Below are 23,447 nucleotides of genomic sequence, written 5' to 3'. Positions count from 1 at the left end.
GGCCGTTTCCTCCACCCTGGCAGCAAAGACCTCCCTTACAAGGTTAACTAGTTGGGCCTTCCACACGGTAAAGTCTTTTGGGCAGACGTTGTACTTTAGCCGGGGATCACACAAGGCCGCCAGCATATGGACTTTGCTGGAAAGAAGTGGCTCTAGGCGTTTCCGTACAGCAAAGGACAACCTCCTCACCACCTCCTGGGCCGGCGGTGTCAGCGGTCCAGCCAGGGAGTCCATTGTTCGACCGGCCCCAAGCCTTTCTAGGTGCCTCCTTAGCCTCAAGACCATGGGCACTGCCTGGCTAAGAAGGGCTTTAGAGTCCGAAAGGGTGTCAGTGGCATGTTTGAATGGCTTTAGTATGTCTACTAGCTGGGAGATGGTGTCCCACTCTTGCTTATTTGGAACAAGTTTGCTAACTGGCGCAACCAAAGTGAGCGAGATGCCGTGTACCGCCTTCTGCTGCTCGACCATGCATTCAAGCATTTTAAAGGTTGAATTCCACCGAGTTGAGACGTCCTGGAGCAGCTTGTGCTGCGGGAGGCCTTCAAGGCTCTGCCTCTCTCTCAGCTGCCGGGCTGCCTTGATGCTCCTGTGGAAGTAGCCCGCAATCTTTCTACAGCGCTCGATCAGCAGGGAGATGTTTGCGTTGCTGGCTGGCTGCTCTTCTGGGCTCTTTAAACCTTCCTTGACGGTATTGTGAAGCATGTGGGCCATGCAGGACACATTCTGAAACCCGGCACTTTCAACCGCTTTGATCATATTTTTCCCAGCGTCAGTCACCATAAAGCCCCTCCTCATTTCTTCTGGCCTATACTGCATCCACTCCCCCATAATGTTTTCCAGAGAGCTGCAGATGGTCTCTGCCTTGTGATCTCGATCAACAACCTCCAACGCGAGGAGTGCCCAACGATGGGATGTATCCATACTGCCTTCCTTCTCCCACCAATGTGCTGTGAGAGAGAGGTAGGAATGGCCTCCTCCCAAGCTTGACCAAATGTCAGAGGTAAAATGGATGTGTCCTCCCATGGCGCTACGCAACATCTGTGAAATGCGTTCCTTACAGCCCTCGTACAAGCCGGGAATTACTTTTCTGGAAAAGGTGTGACGGGAGGGGATTTTGTATCGGGGGCACAGTCGTTTCATAAGGCGTACGAAGCCTTCTTGTTCTACCAGGCGGAAGGGATGGTGATCAAGGGCAATCATCTCTCCCACAGTTTGGGTTATCTGCTGGGGTGTGAGTAATGTTTCCCCCGTTTTCTTTCTGGGTAATGGAATGGCCCAATCCTCCAAGGTGGACTGTGTCTGCCTTCCACCATCTTCACCAGGAGAACTATGTGTGCTAATGCTGCCACTGGAAGGGCTTGCAGTTCCCCCTCGTACCGATACGGAGGGATGGTGTCGCTTCAAGTGAGAACTCAACCCCGAGGTCGAAAGATGTCTCAGGTCTCTGCCTCTGCTGATATTTGTCCCACAGTGCCTACAAACAGCCAAGGTAGCACTCTGAGAGTGCACATGGAAATGGTCCCAAATATAAGACCTAGGCCTCCCCACAGCCACTGTGGGGACGCCCACTGAGATAGGAGTCGTGGGCACCCTTTCGTCAGCTTGAGAAATTTTTTGTTTGGATGGTACAACCTCCTCTACCTCCTCCTCACTGTCAGTAGCGGGTGGAGGGGTGGGGTTATCTATATCCTCACTATCCACCACCTGTAGTTCCAGGACGGCTAAACCTGTATGTTCCATTGATCGTCCTGTGGTCTCAGCTCTATAAGACAACTGGCTCGGTGTGGAGGGCTGTGTACTTTCTGCATGCGAACAGCCGGCTTCTTCATCAAGTCCACCCACTCCCATAGTTCGGCGTTCCAGACGGATGGGACCCACCCTTACTTTTTTGGCCCCCCACAGTGTCCTGGCTGTGCCTTTACCACTATCAGGACTTGCTCCCCCAGACCCACGTACAGCTGAACGTTTCATGACAGCAGGAGTGTTTTCAGGAGACAGATGGGGGGATGGAAAGGTGTCGTGGAAGTGTTGAAAAATATTTCTTGTTTCTTGATTGGCAACGTGTTATGTTATTAAGGGTATCTTAACTGCCGCAAAACCGTCTATGTATTTTTTAGCTAATTTTTATTTTTTTACAAGGGGATACCTGTACTTTCTAATTCTGCCAAGGAGTAAAGGGAGCTGCAGTTGTTTTTGGCAAAGTTGGCTTTTGAAACACACAGAAAGCGACCCTTTCACGGAGAGACCGCCCTATTTGAGCAATGAGAGGCCAAAAGTGGGTCCCTTTTTCCCCAAAAAGGATTTTTTGAGTTCTGCCAAGCACTAATGGGAGCTGCAGTTGTTTTAGGCAATGTTGGCTTTTGAAACACACAGAAAGCAACCCTTTCACGGAGAGACCGCCCTATTTGAGCAATGAGAGGCCAAAAGTGGGTCCCTTTTTCCCCAAAAAGGATTTTTGGAGTTCTGCCAAGGAATAATGAGAGCTGCAGTTGTTTTTGGCAAAGTTGGCTTTTGAAACACACAGAAAGCGACCCTTTCACGGAGAGACCGCCCTATTTGAGCAATGAGAGGCCAAAAGTGGGTCCCTTTTTCCCCAAAAAGGATTTTTTGAGTTCTGCCAAGCACTAATGGGAGCTGCAGTTGTTTTAGGCAATGTTGGCTTTTGAAACACACAGAAAGCGACCCTTTCACGGAGAGACCGCCCTATTTGAGCAATGAGAGGCCAAAAGTGGGTCCCTTTTTCCCCAAAAAGGATTTTTGGAGTTCTGCCAAGGAATAATGGGAGCTGCAGTTGTTTTTGGCAAAGTTGGCTTTTGAAACACACAGAAAGCGACCCTTTCACGGAGAGACCGCCCTATTTGAGCAATGAGAGGCCAAAAGTGGGTCCCTTTTTCCCCAAAAAGGATTTTTGGAGTTCTGCCAAGGAATAATGGGAGCTGCAGTTGTTTTTGGCAAAGTTGGCTTTTGAAACACACAGAAAGCGACCCTTTCACGGAGAGACCGCCCTATTTGAGCAATGAGAGGCCAAAAGTGGGTCCCTTTTTCCCAAAAAAGGATTTTTGGAGTTCTGCCAAGGAATAATGGGAGCTGCAGTTGTTTTTGGCAAAGTTGGCTTTTGAAACACACAGAAAGCGACCCTTTCACGGAGAGACTGCCCTATTTGAGCAATGAGAGGCCAAAAGTGGGTCCCTTTTTCCCCAAAAAGGATTTTTTGAGTTCTGCCAAGCACTAATGGGAGCTGCAGTTGTTTTTGGCAATGTTGGCTTTTGAAACACACAGAAAGCGACCCTTTCACGGAGAGACCGCCCTATTTGAGCAATGAGAGGCCAAAAGTGGGTCCCTTTTTCCCCAAAAAGGATTTTTTGAGTTCTGCCAAGCACTAATGGGAGCTGCAGTTGTTTTAGGCAATGTTGGCTTTTGAAACACACAGAAAGCGACCCTTTCACAGAGAGACCGCCCTATTTGAGCAATGAGAGGCCAAAAGTGGGTCCCTTTTTCCCCAAAAAGGATTTTTGGAGTTCTGCCAAGGAATAATGGGAGCTGCAGTTGTTTTTGGCAAAGTTGGCTTTTGAAACACACAGAAAGCGACCCTTTCACGGAGAGACCGCCCTATTTGAGCAATGAGAGGCCAAAAGTGGGTCCCTTTTTCCCCAAAAAGGATTTTTGGAGTTCTGCCAAGCACTAATGGGAGCTGCAGTTGTTTTTGGCAAAGTTGGCTTTTGAAACACACAGAAAGCGACCCTTTCACGGAGAGACCGCCCTATTTGAGCAATGAGAGGCCAAAAGTGGGTCCCTTTTTCCCAAAAAATGATTTTTGGAGTTCTGCCAAGGAATAATGGGAGCTGCAGTTGTTTTTGGCAAAGTTGGCTTTTGAAACACACAGAAAGCGACCCTTTCACGGAGAGACCGCCGTATTTGAGCAATGAGAGGCCAAAAGTGGGTCCCTTTTTCCCCAAAAAGGATTTTTGGAGTTCTGCCAAGCACTAATGGGAGCTGCAGTTGTTTTTGGCAAAGTTGGCTTTTGAAACACACAGAAAGCGACCCTTTCACGGAGAGACCGCCCTATTTGAGCAATGAGAGGCCAAAAGTGGGTCCCTTTTTCCCAAAAAATGATTTTTGGAGTTCTGCCAAGGAATAATGGGAGCTGCAGTTGTTTTTGGCAAAGTTGGCTTTTGAAACACACAGAAAGCGACCCTTTCATGGAGAGACCGCCCTATTTGAGCAATGAGAGGCCAAAAGTGGGTCCCTTTTTCCCCAAAAAGGATTTTTGGAGTTCTACCAAGGAATAATGGGAGCTGCAGTTGTTTTTGGCAAAGTTGGCTTTTGAAACACACAGAAAGCGACCCTTTCACGGAGAGACCGCCCTATTTGAGCAATGAGAAGCCAAAAGTGGGTCCCTTTTTCCCAAAAAAGGATTTTTGGAGTTCTGCCAAAGAATAATGGGAGCTGCAGTTGTTTTTGGCAAAGTTGGCTTTTGAAACACACAGAAAGCGACCCTTTCATGGAGAGACTGCCCTATTTGAGCAATGAGAGGCCAAAAGTGGGTCCCTTTTTCCCCAAAAAGGATTTTTTGAGTTCTGCCAAGCACTAATGGGAGCTGCAGTTGTTTTTGGCAATGTTGGCTTTTGAAACACACAGAAAGCAACCCTTTCACGGCGAGACTGCCCTATTTGAGCAATGAGAGGCCAAAATTGGGTCCCTTTTTCCCCAAAAAGGATTTTTGGAGTTCTGCCAAGGAATAATGGGAGCTGCAGTTGTTTTTGGCAAAGTTGGCTTTTGAAACACACAGAAAGCGACCCTTTCACGGAGAGACCGCCCTATTTGAGCAATGAGAGGCCAAAAGTGGGTCCCTTTTTCCCCAAAAAGGATTTTTTGAGTTCTGCCAAGCACTAATGGGAGCTGCAGTTGTTTTAGGCAATGTTGGCTTTTGAAACACACAGAAAGCGACCCTTTCACAGAGAGACCGCCCTATTTGAGCAATGAGAGGCCAAAAGTGGGTCCCCTTTTCCCCAAAAAGGATTTTTGGAGTTCTGCCAAGGAATAATGGGAGCTGCAGTTGTTTTTGGCAAAGTTGGCTTTTGAAACACACAGAAAGCGACCCTTTCACGGAGAGACCGCCCTATTTGAGCAATGAGAGGCCAAAATTGGGTCCCTTTTTCCCCAAAAAGGATTTTTGGAGTTCTGCCAAGCACTAATGGGAGCTGCAGTTGTTTTTGGCAAAGTTGGCTTTTGAAACACACAGAAAGCGACCCTTTCACGGAGAGACCGCCCTATTTGAGCAATGAGAGACCAAAAGTGGGTCCCTTTTTCCCAAAAAATGATTTTTGGAGTTCTGCCAAGGAATAATGGGAGCTGCAGTTGTTTTTGGCAAAGTTGGCTTTTGAAACACACAGAAAGCGACCCTTTCACGGAGAGACCGCCCTATTTGAGCAATGAGAGGCCAAAAGTGGGTCCCTTTTTCCCCAAAAAGGATTTTTGGAGTTCTACCAAGGAATAATGGGAGCTGCAGTTGTTTTTGGCAAAGTTGGCTTTTGAAACACACAGAAAGCGACCCTTTCACGGAGAGACCGCCCTATTTGAGCAATGAGAGGCCAAAAGTGGGTCCCTTTTTCCCAAAAAAGGATTTTTGGAGTTCTGCCAAGGAATAATGGGAGCTGCAGTTGTTTTTGGCAAAGTTGGCTTTTGAAACACACAGAAAGCGACCCTTTCACGGAGAGACTGCCCTATTTGAGCAATGAGAGGCCAAAAGTGGGTCCCTTTTTCCCCAAAAAGGATTTTTTGAGTTCTGCCAAGCACTAATGGGAGCTGCAGTTGTTTTTGGCAATGTTGGCTTTTGAAACACACAGAAAGCAACCCTTTCACGGAGAGACTGCCCTATTTGAGCAATGAGAAGCCAAAATTGGGTCCCTTTTTCCCCAAAAAGGATTTTTGGAGTTCTGCCAAGGAATAATGGGAGCTGCAGTTGTTTTTGGCAAAGTTGGCTTTTGAAACACACAGAAAGCGACCCTTTCACGGAGAGACCGCCCTATTTGAGCAATGAGAGGCCAAAAGTGGGTCCCTTTTTCCCCAAAAAGGATTTTTTGAGTTCTGCCAAGCACTAATGGGAGCTGCAGTTGTTTTAGGCAATGTTGGCTTTTGAAACACACAGAAAGCGACCCTTTCACGGAGAGACCGCCCTATTTGAGCAATGAGAGGCCAAAAGTGGGTCCCTTTTTCCCCAAAAAGGATTTTTGGAGTTCTGCCAAGGAATAATGGGAGCTGCAGTTGTTTTTGGCAAAGTTGGCTTTTGAAACACACAGAAAGCGACCCTTTCACGGAGAGACCGCCCTATTTGAGCAATGAGAGGCCTTTTTCCCCAAAAAGGATTTTTGGAGTTCTGCCAAGCACTAATGGGAGCTGCAGTTGTTTTTGGCAAAGTTGGCTTTTGAAACACACAGAAAGCGACCCTTTCACGGAGAGACCGCCCTATTTGAGCAATGAGAGGCCAAAAGTGGGTCCCTTTTTCCCCAAAAAGGATTTTTGGAGTTCTACCAAGGAATAATGGGAGCTGCAGTTGTTTTTGGCAAAGTTGGCTTTTGAAACACACAGAAAGCGACCCTTTCATGGAGAGACCGCCCTATTTGAGCAATGAGAGGCCAAAAGTGGGTCCCTTTTTCCCCAAAAAGGATTTTTGGAGTTCTACCAAGGAATAATGGGAGCTGCAGTTGTTTTTGGCAAAGTTGGCTTTTGAAACACACAGAAAGCGACCCTTTCACAGAGAGACCGCCCTATTTGAGCAATGAGAGGCCAAAAGTGGGTCCCTTTTTCCCCAAAAAGGATTTTTGGAGTTCTGCCAAGCACTAATGGGAGCTGCAGTTGTTTTTGGCAATGTTGGCTTTTGAAACACAGAAAGCATCCCTTTCACGGAGAGACTGCCCTATTTGAGCAATGAGAGGCCAAAATTGGGTCCCTTTTCCCCCAAAAAGGATTTTTGGAGTTCTGCCAAGGAATAATGGGAGCTGCAGTTGTTTTAGGCAATGTTGGCTTTTGAAACACACAGAAAGCGACCCTTTCACGGAGAGACCGCCCTATTTGAGCAATGAGAGGCCAAAAGTGGGTCCCTTTTTCCCCAAAAAGGATTTTTGGAGTTCTACCAAGGAATAATGGGAGCTGCAGTTGTTTTTGGCAAAGTTGGCTTTTGAAACACACAGAAAGCGACCCTTTCACGGAGAGACCGCCCTATTTGAGCAATGAGAGGCCAAAAGTGGGTCCCTTTTTCCCCAAAAAGGATTTTTGGAGTTCTACCAAGCACTAATGGGAGCTGCAGTTGTTTTTGGCAAAGTTGGCTTTTGAAACACACAGAAAGCGACCCTTTCACGGAGAGACCGCCCTATTTGAGCAATGAGAGGCCAAAAGTGGGTCCCTTTTTCCCCAAAAAGGGTTTTTGGAGTTCTGCCAAGGAATAATGGGAGCTGCAGTTGTTTTTGGCAAAGTTGGCTTTTGAAACACACAGAAAGCGACCCTTTCACGGAGAGACTGCCCTATTTGAGCAATGAGAGGCCAAAAGTGGGTCCCTTTTTCCCCAAAAAGGATTTTTGGAGTTCTACCAAGGAATAATGGGAGCTGCAGTTGTTTTTGGCAAAGTTGGCTTTTGAAACACACAGAAAGCGACCCTTTCACGGAGAGACCGCCCTATTTGAGCAATGAGAGGCCAAAATTGGGTCCCTTTTTTCCCAAAAAGGAGTTTTTGAGTTCTACCAAGCACTAATGGGAGCTGCAGTTGTTTTTGGCAAAGTTGGCTTTTTATTCAGAGACCCTGGCACGGAGAAAAACAGCCCTGCATGAGGCAAGGGCCAAATCACCATTGCTGGCCGTGTGGGAAAATTGCAAACGCCAATTTCGTGAGGAAAAAAACACCCACAGGCCCTTTGCAAAAAATTATAAAACCAACACCCAACACCCAACAGTTTACCCACACCTCCAAAACTCACCCACCCAAAATTTTCTCCCGGTCTTCAGCCTAGCTCAGCACTAGAAAACAGCCAAGGAGGCTGTGACGCAGCAAAGTTTACTGCCTGCCTGCCTACCCAAACTCCCTTCCACCCTCTTCAGAAGCCCGGTGCAAATGAGCTACGAGGCTGAGTGCAGCCTCTTTTCATTCAGGACGTCCTACCAGCCCCTCCCCCTGGTTTAACGTGCTCTCTGATTGGCCACAAGGTGCCAACAACACGCTAGGTTGCCCCAGTGCCATTAAACAAGTTTGGGTGATTTGCAAAAGCATTTTTTAAAAACGAAAAAAAAGGCGCCATAACAGAAAACGGCCAATCGCGGTTCGAAACCGCGATATCCAGGCGTGTGGACAACCAAGGTTCAATATTGCTTCAAAACTAACGAAAATAACGAATCAATAACGGTAAACGGGGAAAACGAATTATTTGAGCAAGCCTATTATTTACATGTACAACAATCTATGGTACCTCTTGCAATTTAGGTTTCACAAGGTTTCCACGCTGATTTCTCTCTGTTCTAGTTTCAATGTAGTCATGAATGATGAATAATATAATATACTATAATAATAATATGATAATATAATAATAATATAATGATATACAATATATTAATGAGATAATATAATATAGGATATAATAATAACAGAATATGATAATAATATGGTATTAATAGGATAATATAATAATGGGATATAATAACAGAATAGCATAATAATATAATAATAATAGGATAATATAATAGAATAATAGAATGGAATAGAATGATATAAAATATATTAATAGGATAATATAAAATGGAATATAATAATAATAATAACAGAATATGCTAATAATAAAAAAATAATAATATGATAATATAATAGAATAATAGTATAGAATATAATGATATAAAATATATTAATAGGGTAATATAAAATGGAATTTAATAATAACAGAATAATAATATTATAATATGAAAATATGATAGAATAATAATAGAATAATAATATAATGATATAATAATAATAGAAAAATATAATATAATGATTTAAAATATATTAATAGGATAATATAATAATGGGATATAATAATAGTAACAGAATATGATGATAATAATATGGTAACAGAATAATAGTATAAAATAATCAGTTTCATGGCATAGGATAGGAATAAGGATGAGAGGAGAATCCCAATGCGTCCTGTACCTTTAAGGAGCGAAGCCTTGGGGAGGAGTGGAAAGCCCTCCTCCTTCCTTCCCTCCCACCCTCCCTTGCCCGGGCTCCAGGAGCCAATCAGAAGCCTTGGGGGCGAAGGCAGCATGGCCAGGAGGGAGACGGAAGGAAGGAAGAAACGGCAGCAGAGCAGCAGCCACGGAGGCTGGGGGACAGGCAAGGCAAGGCAGGGAGGGAGGGAGGCACAGAAAGCAAGCACTTTCCCTCCCTCCCTCCCGCCGGTGTGTGTATGAATGAGTGCTGCTTTAGCCCTGCAGCCATGCTTCCCAATGGAACTCTGCTGCAGCCTTAGTTGCTAGGTCTTACTTTCAGGGGAGGCCTTATATTTGGCAATCCCCCCAAACCCCTCCTAGGTCTTATTCTTTGGGGAGGTCTTATTTTTGGGGAAACACGGTAGTAAAGTATCTGCTATCACTTTACTTACAGAATGATGTTGGAGGCAGGGGGCACAAATGTAGAGCAAGTCAAGATCAAAACAACACAGCAAAGAAATCCGCTTTCAGTTTAAAATACCTATGAGATCAGTGGTTCTCAACCTGTGGGTCCCCAGATGTTTTGGCCTCCAACTCCCAGAAACCCTAACAGCTGTTAAACTGGCTGGAATTTCTGGGAGTTGTAAGCCAAAACATCTGGGGACCCAAAAATTGAAGTCCTGTTTTAAGCTTTTGCTTCTTCCCCAAAAAGGTTAGAGTGATCTGATCTATCTTGGGTCATTACCACTATTTTAGTCCAGCCAGTGGCAGTTAACAATTTAACTGGCAAAACAAACATGACATGAGATAGTGATCCGAACAGTGAGAAGGAAGAACAGGAGATGCTGTATTTGGGTAAAGCACCTACTTGGTTTCCACAGAGGCTGATGTTGAAGAAATGGAAGAATTTTGTTCCTCTTGCTGTAAAGCTCGGTCCATTCATTAAAGAGCCTGCTGTACTGAGGCTGCTAAAATCATAGTTCAGGCTCTGATTGTCTTTGGCATAAGTAAGCAGGCAGTCGCTAAAGCAGGCAGAATGATCCTAAGAAAGGAGAGCAAAAGAGATGTGATTGCTTATAGTCTATCAAATTACTATCAAGAATCACTAAAAGGTCATAAGGAAACCCATAAAATGGTCACTGTTGTGACTGAGAAGGGTCCAGATGTTGAAACATCATCATGCCCACTGCATATACAATGAGAGAAAGGGATCTGGCATAATGCTATTTTAAAGCATCTGGAGGAATTCCTACTCCACTAAAATGATTATTTCCACTTAAACTGGAATCATTTGCTAGAATAAAAGAGAAAATGTTGGAAAACTTTCTCAAGTGCAAGCCTATGAGGTTTCTATCCCTTACTGCGACAAGACATGCTTCTAAGCTCTTAATTTTGAAATTCTTGTGCTTTAGGATGATCTTCAGAGATTTCCAATGCTACCACTGGTTGAGTACCTGAAAACCGAGAATCTTCTTGTTATTTATTATTGCTAAAGTGTTGGATTAGACAGACTATTGATCTGATCCAGGCCATTTATATGCAAATTTGTGTTAAGACTCTTCTTTACCTTCGTGCTTTGGCTGCCAGGGCCACAAGGGACACATGCTTCTTGGCCATACACCTGATGCATGGACAGGTATGTATTGGGAAGACATTCCTTGCACTGATTGGTTTCTTTTTCTATATAGTGCCCAGCTGGACAGGGAATGCAGGAGGAACCAAACTGTTCAGAACCGATGGCACAGGCCCGACAAGATGAAGCAACACCATCAGCAGCATTAGTGACAGTGATTGAGTAGATCTTTGCCACATCATTGATGAGCTTCCTGCTCTGTAAAGAAACAATAAAAGGAAGAACTTCTGAGACAAATTCCAAATAATTCATCAAACACTTGTATTTTACTCTTGATTATTGAACTTAGAATTTCGAAGCACTATGGATTACTAATTGTAAGACAACTGTGCTAAGCAAAGCAAAGTAAGTCATTTCTGAGAAGTAAAATAGAATGACTCCAGTATAATTACACAAACATGGATCCATTAAATCATATTGCAGGTTTACTAACCTGCACTGCCCTCTACTGAATTATTTTTGTAATTCAATATAATTTAATGTATGTGCATATATTTTCAGGCGACCTGTCGACTTATGATGATCCCATGAATTGTTCTCAGGATTTTCTTAGACAAGGAATAGTCAGAGGTGGTTTCCATTGCCTTTTTCTGAAATATAGCCTACAGTGCCTAGTATTCGTCGAGGGTCTCCTATTATTAATCAGGGCTGACCCTGCTTTAGCGTTCCAAGATCAAACAGAATTTGGTGCCTTTAGAACATTTAGTAGCAATAGGGAAGGGTTGTTTTGCTGTCTGTGCCCCTGTTCAGAAGATTTCACTTCACTTTCTGTCCCTGTGACAATTGGATTTTGAAAAATTTGACTTTTCATAGAAAGAATGATTGGTGATAAAGCTTTAGTGGAGATAACTTTTCCTCACAATAACTCTTACAGGAATGAATTTCCCTTCCTAGGAGTAGATTTCTTCTCACTTCCTCTCACCCCCATTCTTAAATAGGAGTTGGATGAAAGTTGGATGGATGTAACTCAGGGACTGCTTATATCTAGTCTCTGTAGCTAATGTCTATATTCTGATGCTATGAAAATTTAAACATTATCATAATGTTCCAGTAATGAAACAATCATTATATTAACTTTCTGTGGTTGTTTTTAAGGTTTAAAAAACCCCTGGCTTGGATAACTCTTGGCATTTAATCCTTACGGTGCGAGATTGTAATTTGCCAAACACATTAAGAGTAAAATCCTGAAGCAGATCAAACTCAATTTCATCGAGGGCCACATCAGCCTAATAGCTGCCTTACAAGAGCCACTGAATCCATGGACAGAGTGGCAACTGTAAATTTTTTACATAATGGTTGGTGCTCTTTAGCGGGAACCCAGTTTTAGTCCGCAGATGTTATTATTGTTTATTATTATGTTTATTATTAAATTTATTTATATCCTGCTTTATCTCTCCTGAAGGAGACTCAAAGCGGCTTAACATAAAGGCATTCACATACAATTTAAAAAATTACAAATATACAAACATTAAAACAGAATTAAATATAAACAGTACTTAAAAATTCCCAATTAAAATCCATTAAAACATATTTAAAGTTAAAACTCCTATCACTTTGAATTATCTGCCACACGGACAAGGATAATGGGATTTGCAACCCAAAAGGACTTGTGGCTCTGCGATTAAGGTTAAAGGTCATTTTAAAGTTAGACAGCATATCCACAAGCCTTGTATCTAAATTCAAACTCCACTATCCTCACCAAATAGAACAAACTGCAGCCTTTCAATTGTTACTGTATCACAACTGCCATCAGTTCCAGTCATGATGTTTAATGTTGAGGAATACAGGAGTTGTCGTCCAGCATCTGGAGTGGGCCAAAATTGGCCCACAGATCTTCAGTTTGACACATGTGACCTAGAGCTACCTATATTCAAAACTAAAACTTAAGATTGGATTTTTAACATGAAACCTTTATCACTAAACTGATGGTGGTTGGCAAGGAATTTCAACTGCAAAGAAAAATATAGCTGCTGGAACATTATAGTTCAGATTCTGTGAAATAATGGAAAATTGTACCATTAGCATCATAATCTGGACCATACACACAGATGTAACTGCAGTAAAGGGAGATCATAACCTGAAGGTGTATTGTACATTTTGCTTCCATCCAAGCAAATAATGTCTTAGCTGCCAAATTGTTAAATTCTCCCAAGAGCACACACCTATCTCCTATGGTTTCAAGGTTGTTGTTGTTGTTTTATTTTTAAAAGTTCATCCAAGGTGTTTATTTCCAGAAATACTTGCAATACTCACATCTTGACCTTGACTTGTTCTTTGGAAAGCCCATGTAAATGTAAAAGAAGCATTTTTTGTTATTATGTGTGTGTATGACTGCTTTTCCTTAATTCCACTCCATGATTCCACTACATTTGTGTTCTTTTTATTGATGTCCTGAAAACAAATGGCATCAAATAAACAATATTAGCTTGTAAAACTAAGGTTGTTAAGTAATGAAGACATCTCATTTTTCCTCTTTAGTGGGAGGAAAAGCACAGAAGTTCCAGATGTGACCACTGTTTTGGCAACATGAAGAAAAAATTATACCTGATACCATGTTAACAGAAACCTTTGTTTGAATGTAAGACAATATCAGTTCCCATAGAAGAGAAACTGTGTTTTGATGGCCTTCCTTTTATCCCCTCTCTATACATTGTTAATGTTATCAGTAGATGCTGGGTATAATCTGGAACCCCAGTAATAAAATTATTGTGCTGGATTAAATGGTCTTCAATAGGAATGGACAACTCTCATGGATTAGGAGACTACATTAATCTCTTGGGAGAACTTTCAGCATCACATTACAACCACTTATATATAAAAAAAGAATATCCTCATGTGTTCCCTTGACACTTCCTAGGGGACATGGGGCAATTTTGTCATTTTTTAATCCTCTCCAAGCCATACTGAAATGGAAGAGGCTTTTAAAAAAAAGAATTACTTACTATCTATTTATTTGAAAAATTTATATCCCGCCTTTCTCTTAGCACAGACCCAAGGCAGTTACAACAGAATAAAAACATACAAAACAAAGTTAAAACAACCCAATAAAACATAAATATTTTAAACAGCTAACACAATTTAAACCATGTGAACATTAAAACCAAGATAAAAATCCAGAGCTCCCACTACCACTTATTTGGCTTAATTAAATGCTTTCTTGAAAAAGAAGGTCTTCAAACCCTTCCAGAATGCCATTAAAGAAGGGGCCGATCTTAATGCTTCAGGCAGTGAGTTCTATAGAGCAGGGGGCACCCCCGAAAATGAGCTCTCTCTGGTCCTCTTAAAGTGCATGCCAGAAGGTGCCTGGGTCGATCCCAAGGTCTTCCCACGGGACCTTAGTTGTCAGCCTGGTTTGTATAAGGGAACATGGTGTATCAAGTGTCTCAATACTTCCATAAGTATTTCCAAGTCATTGTCTCTTAGGGCTAAGATAGTCCAGGAGATCTAAGAAGTGGCAAACATGCTCCTCACATTCTGGGTGGTGCATCAGGAGGAGAGAGATTTAGAAATTGGGTCTCTAAAGGCCACATAAATAGAGTTGCCTACATACCCCACTTGTACTCAATTAAACATTGCCACTTGTAAAACATGGAAAATCAGGAAACAAATCTCTTTGTCATAGGTAAAATGCAGGATATGTTGAACTGGTATTCAAACTATTTTTTGCTTAAGTGAGTATATGCCCAGGCACATTAAAAAAAAAGAATTTTCCCCATGGTGCTTACCGCCATGAAATATAGCACACAATCTGCTGAACAGATGGTCTCAAACACAAAGGTGATCCTTCCAAGTTCTGAACCAGTCACACCAGTTACTGATGTTGGAGGTCTACCCAAGAGAGAGGAAATTAAACCACTACAAGATGGTTCAATAGACATTTTCCAAACAATGATACCAGTTTTTTTCTTTTAATACAGCTAAACAATCTTTTTTTTTTTTACAAAAGACAAAATAGCAATCTAGCAAATTATCTTCCAGTATTGTCATTTTATTCTAAAATGTTGTAATGCATTTCCTTCAGAAAGACCTGATTGACCTGAGCCTTGTATATTCAAATATTGCCATTTTATTAAACTTCCTATGGCCCACCAGTGTGGTTCTAATGCGGGAAACAGGAGGCCACATTTAAAAATAAAGACTTAATTATTACGATATTTTGTTTAACAACAGAAATATTGTACTGAAAAATCAAATCGGGGACCAGTCTAGTGTTTCTGCAAGGATCATCAGTCAACTATATTAAAGCTACTAACAAATATGACTCAATGTGAAAGAAAAGCTATTATAAATATAGAATTTTGGAAATTAAATTATCGCTTACTTAAATCCTGGTACATGAAGATTCACAATGAGGTAATCATTATCTGTACCTCCGGCTCCACTCCGAATGTGATCACCAGCTACTTCCCAACCTGAAAAAGGAAATCATATTGATAAAGTAAGATAACATGCAATCTTAGAAATACATTTTAAATACATTAAAGCAGTGGTTCCCAACCCTTTTTTGACCAGGGCCCACTTTGTCCAGAGCCTACTTTATCCAGGGATCAATCTCCAACATTAGTACGAAAAGAGTTACAAATCAGTTTTTGGTCAACTTTAGATTCGCTTTGGTTATTTGGAGTGCTGATTCAGAAAACTGCATTGGATAGACCACATCAGTTCTAGTTTCTGATACAGAATATATGCCATCCAGTAGTTGCCATCTGTTCACCCACAGAAAACCATATTTAATCATCTAGAGCTGATGTCGTCTATCCAATGCAATGGTCAGGTCTGCGGAAAGAAGAGGAAATAAAATAAATTAAATAAATAAAGAGGAACGAGGATTGCGAACTGGATTTTTTTTTCTCATGGCCCACTGCTGGGCCACGGTCCACAGATTGAGAACCACTGCATTAAATAACTGGACAAAATACAGACAGACACATCAACTCACTTCTTTTTTAATGCCCATTCAGAGTGATTAAACAAATGTATACTTGCTCAGGTTTAAGAGCATAAATATAAGTGTCTTTAACCAATATAAATAATAAGCTTAGCATTAGGACAAAGATCTGCGGCACCAGTATGAACTACTAATCAGGTCTTGAGTGCCCCATGAAATTTGGATCCATAAACACCACAGCAGATTTCAAAATGTTGAAAAATATAAGTTACCAGTTCATGAAGACTCACTCACCATTCATCCCATCACATTTTGAATTTCCAACATTGAAACAAGAAGTCTTCATATTGAGAGGTAGTATATTCCACCATTTGTATTCCAGTCCTAGAGCTGGTTCAGTACCAGCAGGACAGGCTTTGCACTCTACAGCAACAAATAGACTAGAGTCAAAAGATAGCAATAAAATAAACAATATCAAAAAGAAGCACTTGAATTTCTGTATTTATGAAATTTAATCTGGTGCACCAAATCATGGAAGATCTGTTCATCACAAATCTTGGTGAGACAAGCATGAAACATCACGACCGATAATGTCTGTTCTGAAACACTGGATAAAAATTACTTTAGAAGGAAACCAATATTGGAAACAGAACTCTTGATCAATTCTGATTCTCTTACCCCTTGTTCCATCAGAAAACATGCCCAAAGGACAAGGAGCACAAAAAGATGAGCCATTGTTGTAGAAACCAGGGTTACAAGGTGGACAATCTTTTCTTTCTCCTGAAGGTGGTAGTTTTACTGCTTCAGGGACATCCTCCCTACATATCTTAGGTTCCACCCATTTGTACATGAGCTGAGTCTGAAATTAAAGAGAAACAAAATAAAAACAAAGGAATTCTTCTACTACGGCTTGATAGAGAGTGCATGCATGCAATGGCTGGCTATTATTTTCAAGGAGCAAAGACACCAATATTTATAGGAAATAAACTAAACTTTTATTATATAAACTCCATTATAGATAGGAAATCTCTCTACGGTTGCTAGGCTAGGCTAAGACAGAGCAAGCAGAGGACAAAGTTGGTTTTCCTTTTGAATCAGTAAAAGGTCTTAAAAAGGGGTGGGAAGTAGAAGTGGAATGAAAGCCAAGAGAATCAATCTAAAGGCCTATATAATCCAGATTATCAAAGCAGATAATCCACATTATCTGCTTTGAACTGGATTATATGAGTCTACACTGCCATATAATCCAGTTCAAAGCAGATAATCTGATTTTATATGGTAGTGTAGAAGGGTCTTAAGAAAAGGTTAGGATAGATAGATGAGATATAAAGGAATTTCAGGTCACTGAGAAAATAATTAACACTATAACTGTTGCTCTGTCAGTTGTAACTCTAAACTCTTGACATTGTTGAATTTCCAAAGAAGACAAAATCAGGGGTGGAAAGTGATGCTCATGAGCCGCATGTGGTCCAAAAACTTGCTTCCTTGGTGCCTCCAGGAGGTCTCTGGGACCCCTGGGATCCCTTTTTATGTGTGTGTTTCCTCTAGATCACCAAAAAATCATGTGCAAACATAGCAGTCACCCTTTTCCTACCTTCCAGAACCCCTATCCATCCAAAATCCCTCATTTTAGGCTCTGAATCAGATGAAAATGACACCTGAATGTGACATAACATCACTTTCAGTACATCCAGAGGCACTGGTAGAGTCTATTGAAGCAAAAATCAGATGCTACTGCCCTTGGTTTGAAATGTAAACAAGCACAATATAATAATGATAATGAAAAGGCAAAATCAAGGTTTGTTGTTTGGGAATTCTTATTTTTTGAATATTTTCCAGCTGTAGTTGGTAGAACCTGTGGATACGGAGGGCTGATTGTATACATCTGTAAGCAATGTGTTTTTTAAAAGTTCATTAAGGACCACGATAAATATTTTATTCAAAAGTCAGAAAAAAGCAAATTTAGATAGATAGATAGATAGATAGATAGATAGATAGATAGATAGATAAGGATATAGATATAGATATATATGAACAAGCCAATTCTGAATGGTCCATCTTAAAGTCCCTAGCATGTAACTCACTAGGCCCCTAATACAGACTTCGCTTCATATTCTAAAGGCTCCTCTATTAGAATAGCTGCAAGAGGGCCTGTCACTCACCTTTCCATCTTGATCACATGGTGTATGGATTTGAAAAAAGTCTTTGCTGGAGCATGGAAGACGTTCCAAACACTGACTTGAACCCTCATCTGGAAGAAAAAGGCAATCATGAAAAAATCTATTTAGTTCAAGATAAATTATGCTACTTGGCCAGGATTTCAAAGCTCCATCTGTATTGATTTGTTCACATATCCAGGATATTATTTTAAATGGTTAATCTCTGCATGTGACTGTAGCTCCAGTTTTGTAAAACTAAAAACACAGATCTCCTTAGCAAAATCTGTAGTTGTACAGTTTGGGCTCATAAGACAAGTAAAAACTCAAAAAACCTTTTTGACCATCCGTTCTGCCATGTTGACTTTGTATTGAAGATTTTATTGCTGAGAGGAATTTCAGTTTGTTGTGTTGACTTAATTGCTTTTCACAATAGTTATAGGGATTGGAGCTGCTTTGTTTTTGCAGCAAAATTAGAGTTGAAGTGTCTTCGGAAACAGTAGATAAAAACTGAAGGATAGACAGGCAAACTAATAAAGGCGAAAGAGGAATAATATCTTCTATACGGGGACGAAAACTCCTTCAAGTCGTCCTCTAAAGAAATTATCTGTTACTAGATAAATCCTTTTTTAAAACCTTCAGCATCACCCCATAACATTTACACAAGATCCTTTCCTACAACCCTGTGACCTAACAAGATTACTGTTACCAAACAGATAATTATCAGCATAATTGTATTTATTATTATTATTATTATTATTATTATTATTATTATTATTATTATTATTATTATTATATGCTTCATAAACAATACCTGCATAGTGTGTTTCTTCATCACACTTAGTGCATTCCTTAGCACCCTTTTCAGAGTAACTATCTCTAGGACAGGCCTGACATGTGGAAGAACCTGGTGTATTGCTAAATGTACCAGGTTTGCAGGGAAAGCATTCAGATGTATAGGCCACTCCTGCAAAAACAAAAATGTAAAATTAATAGTTATCTTAGTATACAAGCATCCAAGCCCATGTGGCATAGTGAGTTTACCTTTGGAGATCAGGATTCAAATACCTGCTCAGCCATAGAAAGTAGAAAGAAACCCATTAAGTATCTTTGGGCAAGTCACACGCTCTCCAAATTGGTGGAAGACAAAGGTAGACCCCCCTCTGAACAAATCTTGCCAAAAAGACCCTGCAATAGGTCACCTTAGCATCGCCAAAAGTTGGAAACAACTTGAAGGCACACAACAAGTATATTAGTAAGTATCTGAGAGATGTAATGGAAAGCTAGTGATGTGTTATAGTACTTGGGTCATTCATTATGTCTCTGAAAACTAGCACTGAAATAGAAGCTGTCTTACTACTGATCAGACTGGGTTTTTTTCTATTAAGCTTTGTTGTCCTTCTGAAAAATAGGTTTCTTTTTAAAGTTTGCAATCAGTCCCTTTATTACTCCTAAGAAAGAGAAAAATGTGTTAAGAAAAATGTGTTAAGAAAAATAGGTTTCTTAACACACCAAGAACCCTATTGGGATCATGGTGAACTCTCTTCAGATTTTTCAGTATTTGAGGGGTATGTGAGAGACAGAGTTGGAAAAAGTCTACCATTCCACATCACGAATACCTAAATGGAAGTTTGGAAACCAGTGCCATCAGAACAGACCTGGTAGGGAAATACATGGAACATTCAAGATGTCAAACTGCATTACTAATTATCTGTTAATTTTGAGATGGTTGGTGGCAGTTCCAGTTAAACAACATATGGGAAGTCACAAATTAGAAAAATAACAGTGCTACCCACAAAGGATGCCTTTTATGGAAGGAAGAATACTAAAAGAGAGACAATGCTATGTTTTCAAATTAAGCAATGACTGGTTGTATTGTTATCTCTAGAAAGACGGATCAAAATTGTTTCTCAATATTCCTAAAGTTTTGAGGAAAGCAATGGGGTGAGGTGGGGGTAGATTTTGAAATCATTTTCTATTTTATAATACACAATTTAAAAAAAGATTTTACAAAGTGACACATAACACAAATCTATATATATAAAAGAGTGATGGAATCCCGGCGACCAACAAAACAACAAAACTAAAGGCCCCCCTAACTCAAAATTTGACAACACAACCCATCATCTATGCCTCCAGGTTGATATAACCAAAAGAAAAGAAAAATAAAGTCCTAATTAGAGGGAGAGGAATAATTGTTTTTATCCAATTGCTGCCAGTTAGAAGGCTAAGCTCCACCCACTTGGGCTCCTTGCAACCAACTCAGCCCAGGGGACAGGCAGAGTTAGGACTCACTTAGGCAGCTTCTGCCAACCCTAAAGTTCAAAAACATGCAAATGAGAGTACATGAATAGGTACTGCTCCAGCGGGAAGGTAACAGCGCTCCATGCAGTCATGCCAACGGCCACATGACCTTGGAGGAGTCTACGGACAACGCCAGCTCTTCAGCTTAGAAATGGAGACCCCCAAAGTCAGACATGACTGAACTTAATGTCAGGGGAAAACCTTTACCCTTTACCTAACTACCACCAATTACTCAATACTTTATTTCCCATACCAACAGACTTTGCCACAGCAATGCGTGGCTGGGCACAGCTAGTGCTTAATATATTTCAATATCAACAATAAAGTGATGGCAATGGATACATATGAGCCATGAGCGCTCAAAGTCGTGTGAGCACGCGACTTTTATGAACTGATTTTTTTTAAAAACAATCCAGGCTCTTACCACAACAAAGATGTATGAGGGTTGAATGAAAAGTAATGCCTCCACCTTCGTAACTCTTCAACAGATGGCAGTACTGGTATGCGGCAGGTACTGGCTTGTTCAGTAGACTCTTCTCTACAGTTCCATTTGGCAGGAAGCCTTAGCATTGAATGGTTGTGTTGTTGAAGTGCGAAGTATGGAACCCTGAGCAAACCATCGGTCAATGCGACTTAAGCAATGTGTAGTCACTAAATTCTTGACAGCAGAAGGTGTCACCCCAAAGGAAATTCATCAGAGAATGCAAGCTGTTTATGGTTATTGTGTTGATGTGATTACTGTGTATCATAGGGCAAGTAAGTTTAAAGATGTTGAGGTGGGAACATTTGACTTGCATGACAAACAAAGAGTTGGATGTCCTGTGACAGCTACCACTGAGTTTCACAAGCAAAAGGTTGACAGATTGATTCAGGATGATTGTTGTATCACTCAGAGAGAAATATCAAGCATAATCGTCATTTCACAAGAACGTGTGGGTCACATTATTGCTTTGCTTGGCTATCGGAAGATCTGTGCACGATGAGTACCCAGGATGCTGACGCCTGAAATGAAAGTGCACAGACTTGAAATTTGCCAGGAACTTCTCTTGTGTTAATGAAGGTGACATCTTTCTCCTTTGGAGTGACACCTTCTGCTGTCAAGAATTCAATGACTGCACATTGCGTAAGGCTTCCATACTTCGCACTTTAACAACACAACCATTTAATGCTAAGGCTTCCCGCCAAATTGAACTGTAGAGGAGAGTCTACAGAACAAGCCAGTACCTGTTGCATACCAGTACTGCCATCTGTTGAAGAGTTACGAAGGTGGAGGCGTTACTTTTATTCAACCCTCGTATTATTTATTGAGGGTCATCTCTTCAATGTTTTTTGCTAACGGCCATAATTTTAAAGCATATTTCCTTTTAGCCCTAGTCTAACATAACAGTGAGTTTAAGCGCAGTGTTTCATGTGCACTTTCTTCAATAAAAATGTAAATGTCTTTCTGCAAATCCAGCCATTGCCTGCAGATGTCACCATTTAACTTCTAGCTGAAGCTCAAGTAAAGCCTGTCACACATCTTAAACTTTTATAGTGACAATGAATTGTAGAAAAATGTAGGAGAATCAAGGGGGTGATGGAAATGGAAAGATTACAATTAAAACTGAAATGTTGTATAATGAATAAAGAATAAACAGGTCGCTTGTGAAAACAACAGTAATGTTGAGAATGATTTCTTGATAGGTTGCATGGTGATCCTATTTTGTTTGGATGTTGTGAGAGTGTCAGCCTTTCCTTATGACCTGAGTAGACATTAGAGCTTAGATATAATTATAACTATTTCTTTTATGTGTATCTTGCTTTATTTTTAAAGTGCTAGAGAGCTCCACCAAAATTTGAAATATATCTGATACGGCTGAACTAGAACAATGAAGAATTATAACAATACAGTTTTGTAGTCAAAAACTGTCATAAAATTGTGCTTAAAGCTCCTGTATACCTTCAATTGTGATGTTTTTCACAAGTACAGGCTTCACCACCTGTGATCCCATTAGAATCCCTGTTGTTCTCCAGTATAATATATTAGTGCCTGATTTCAGTGTCACCTTTGAAAGGAAGGAAACATGAAAATTATTGTTACACAAAAGCTCACCCTGACAAAACTCATTTTGAAACAGGCTATTTGCTGTATTTTTTTTAAAAAAAAATAGGTACATTTCTATGAAGGAATGGGCATAAATTCCAATTTCTCTGTCCTCACTAGACCAAAGAAGCCAACGTGTCCAAAGTTCCTGGGTTTTTGCAACTATCCTTCTTGTAAAATCTCACATAGTGTTGTTATTTAATTAATGGAAGTAAATTAACTCCTGCTCCACAAGTGGACCAAAGTTTGAGATGTAATCCACACACCACTAAGAAAACAGAGGGCCACAAAAACATGAGATAACACACCCTGCTTTGTTGAATTAGCTTGAAGTAAATACTGAGCAAATATAGTTCAAACTGAGAGATCAATTTTAAAAGAAACACACATTATTTTCTCCATCCACAATTGAGGGAGAGATACAGTATTCCATAGGAAAGCCTAGTCCGGTTTATTTAGCATATAGGTTTTTACCATATTTTTAAAGTATAAGTCATTTTTATGCAAGTAAAAGGAGCAGCTCTATCACAGACAAACATGCATTTTACACCATATTATATTTTGTGTTTTTGAAAACTGCCTCTTGCTCAGACTCAAAATCTTGACTGTACACTAGCTAAATCTAGCTTTGGGCCTTTTGTAATATATAGTTACAAAGAGAGGCTAAATAATTCCTGTGTTTGTCCATATATCTCAGTACATTTTGAACTGTTTGTTGTCAGTAGAAACTAGAGAAGAATAGATAAAAAATAAGGAGAGATGGGATGCCAGCAGTCAACAATCCTAAACTCTTTCTAGAATTACTATAGAGCAAGCCATTCTAGCTTCCTGGCTGTTAGCAAGAAGTCTTCTGAATTTACCAACCATAACTTGATGACTTGTACAGATTGGGTGTAACATGTAGTCAAGGTCTTAATTTCCTACAACCTGTTGGATTACACTGACTATTCTGCTCTATATTCCAGGTCACACATTACTCTTACGGAAACAGCCTGGAAGGCCATGTCTGCCTATGGGTCCATGAAAAACACCAAAAGAAAGCATGTGAGATTATCAAAAGGTGCTATGGGTTCACAAGCATCTCAGTAACAATTTTGAGGAATGAAGAAGAATGTGTATGGTCTTGCACTGCTAGCAATACTAACATCTCAACATCCAAACCTGAGATAATTAGTCTTCAAAGCTATTCATTAATTAAGCCACCCAATTTAT

The 23,447-nt window shown here is 40.6% G+C and overlaps 1 protein-coding gene across 2 annotated transcripts in view; it reads right to left on the bottom strand.

Moving 5' to 3' along the window:
• The window catches only part of elapor2 (endosome-lysosome associated apoptosis and autophagy regulator family member 2), a 126,739-nt gene that overhangs the window by 29,102 nt on the left and 74,190 nt on the right, over nucleotides 1-23,447 (bottom strand). For both annotated transcript variants that reach the window (XM_003221445.3, XM_062981812.1), the window contains 10 exons: nucleotides 22,092-22,197; nucleotides 18,663-18,815; nucleotides 17,855-17,943; nucleotides 16,371-16,551; nucleotides 15,987-16,115; nucleotides 15,126-15,216; nucleotides 14,530-14,632; nucleotides 13,058-13,195; nucleotides 10,739-11,002; nucleotides 10,040-10,213 (listed from right to left, as the gene is read on the bottom strand). In XM_003221445.3, coding sequence (XP_003221493.2) covers nucleotides 10,040-10,213; nucleotides 10,739-11,002; nucleotides 13,058-13,195; nucleotides 14,530-14,632; nucleotides 15,126-15,216; nucleotides 15,987-16,115; nucleotides 16,371-16,551; nucleotides 17,855-17,943; nucleotides 18,663-18,815; nucleotides 22,092-22,197 — 1,428 coding nt within the window. The remainder of the gene's footprint in view (nucleotides 1-10,039; nucleotides 10,214-10,738; nucleotides 11,003-13,057; nucleotides 13,196-14,529; nucleotides 14,633-15,125; nucleotides 15,217-15,986; nucleotides 16,116-16,370; nucleotides 16,552-17,854; nucleotides 17,944-18,662; nucleotides 18,816-22,091; nucleotides 22,198-23,447) is intronic.

The sequence above is a fragment of the Anolis carolinensis genome, chromosome 5 (genome assembly GCF_035594765.1).
Source record: "Anolis carolinensis isolate JA03-04 chromosome 5, rAnoCar3.1.pri, whole genome shotgun sequence".
Lineage (NCBI taxonomy): Eukaryota > Metazoa > Chordata > Lepidosauria > Squamata > Dactyloidae > Anolis > Anolis carolinensis.
The sequence above is the reverse complement of the archived record's forward strand: the minus strand, read 5'-3'. Positions and strand labels throughout refer to the sequence as shown.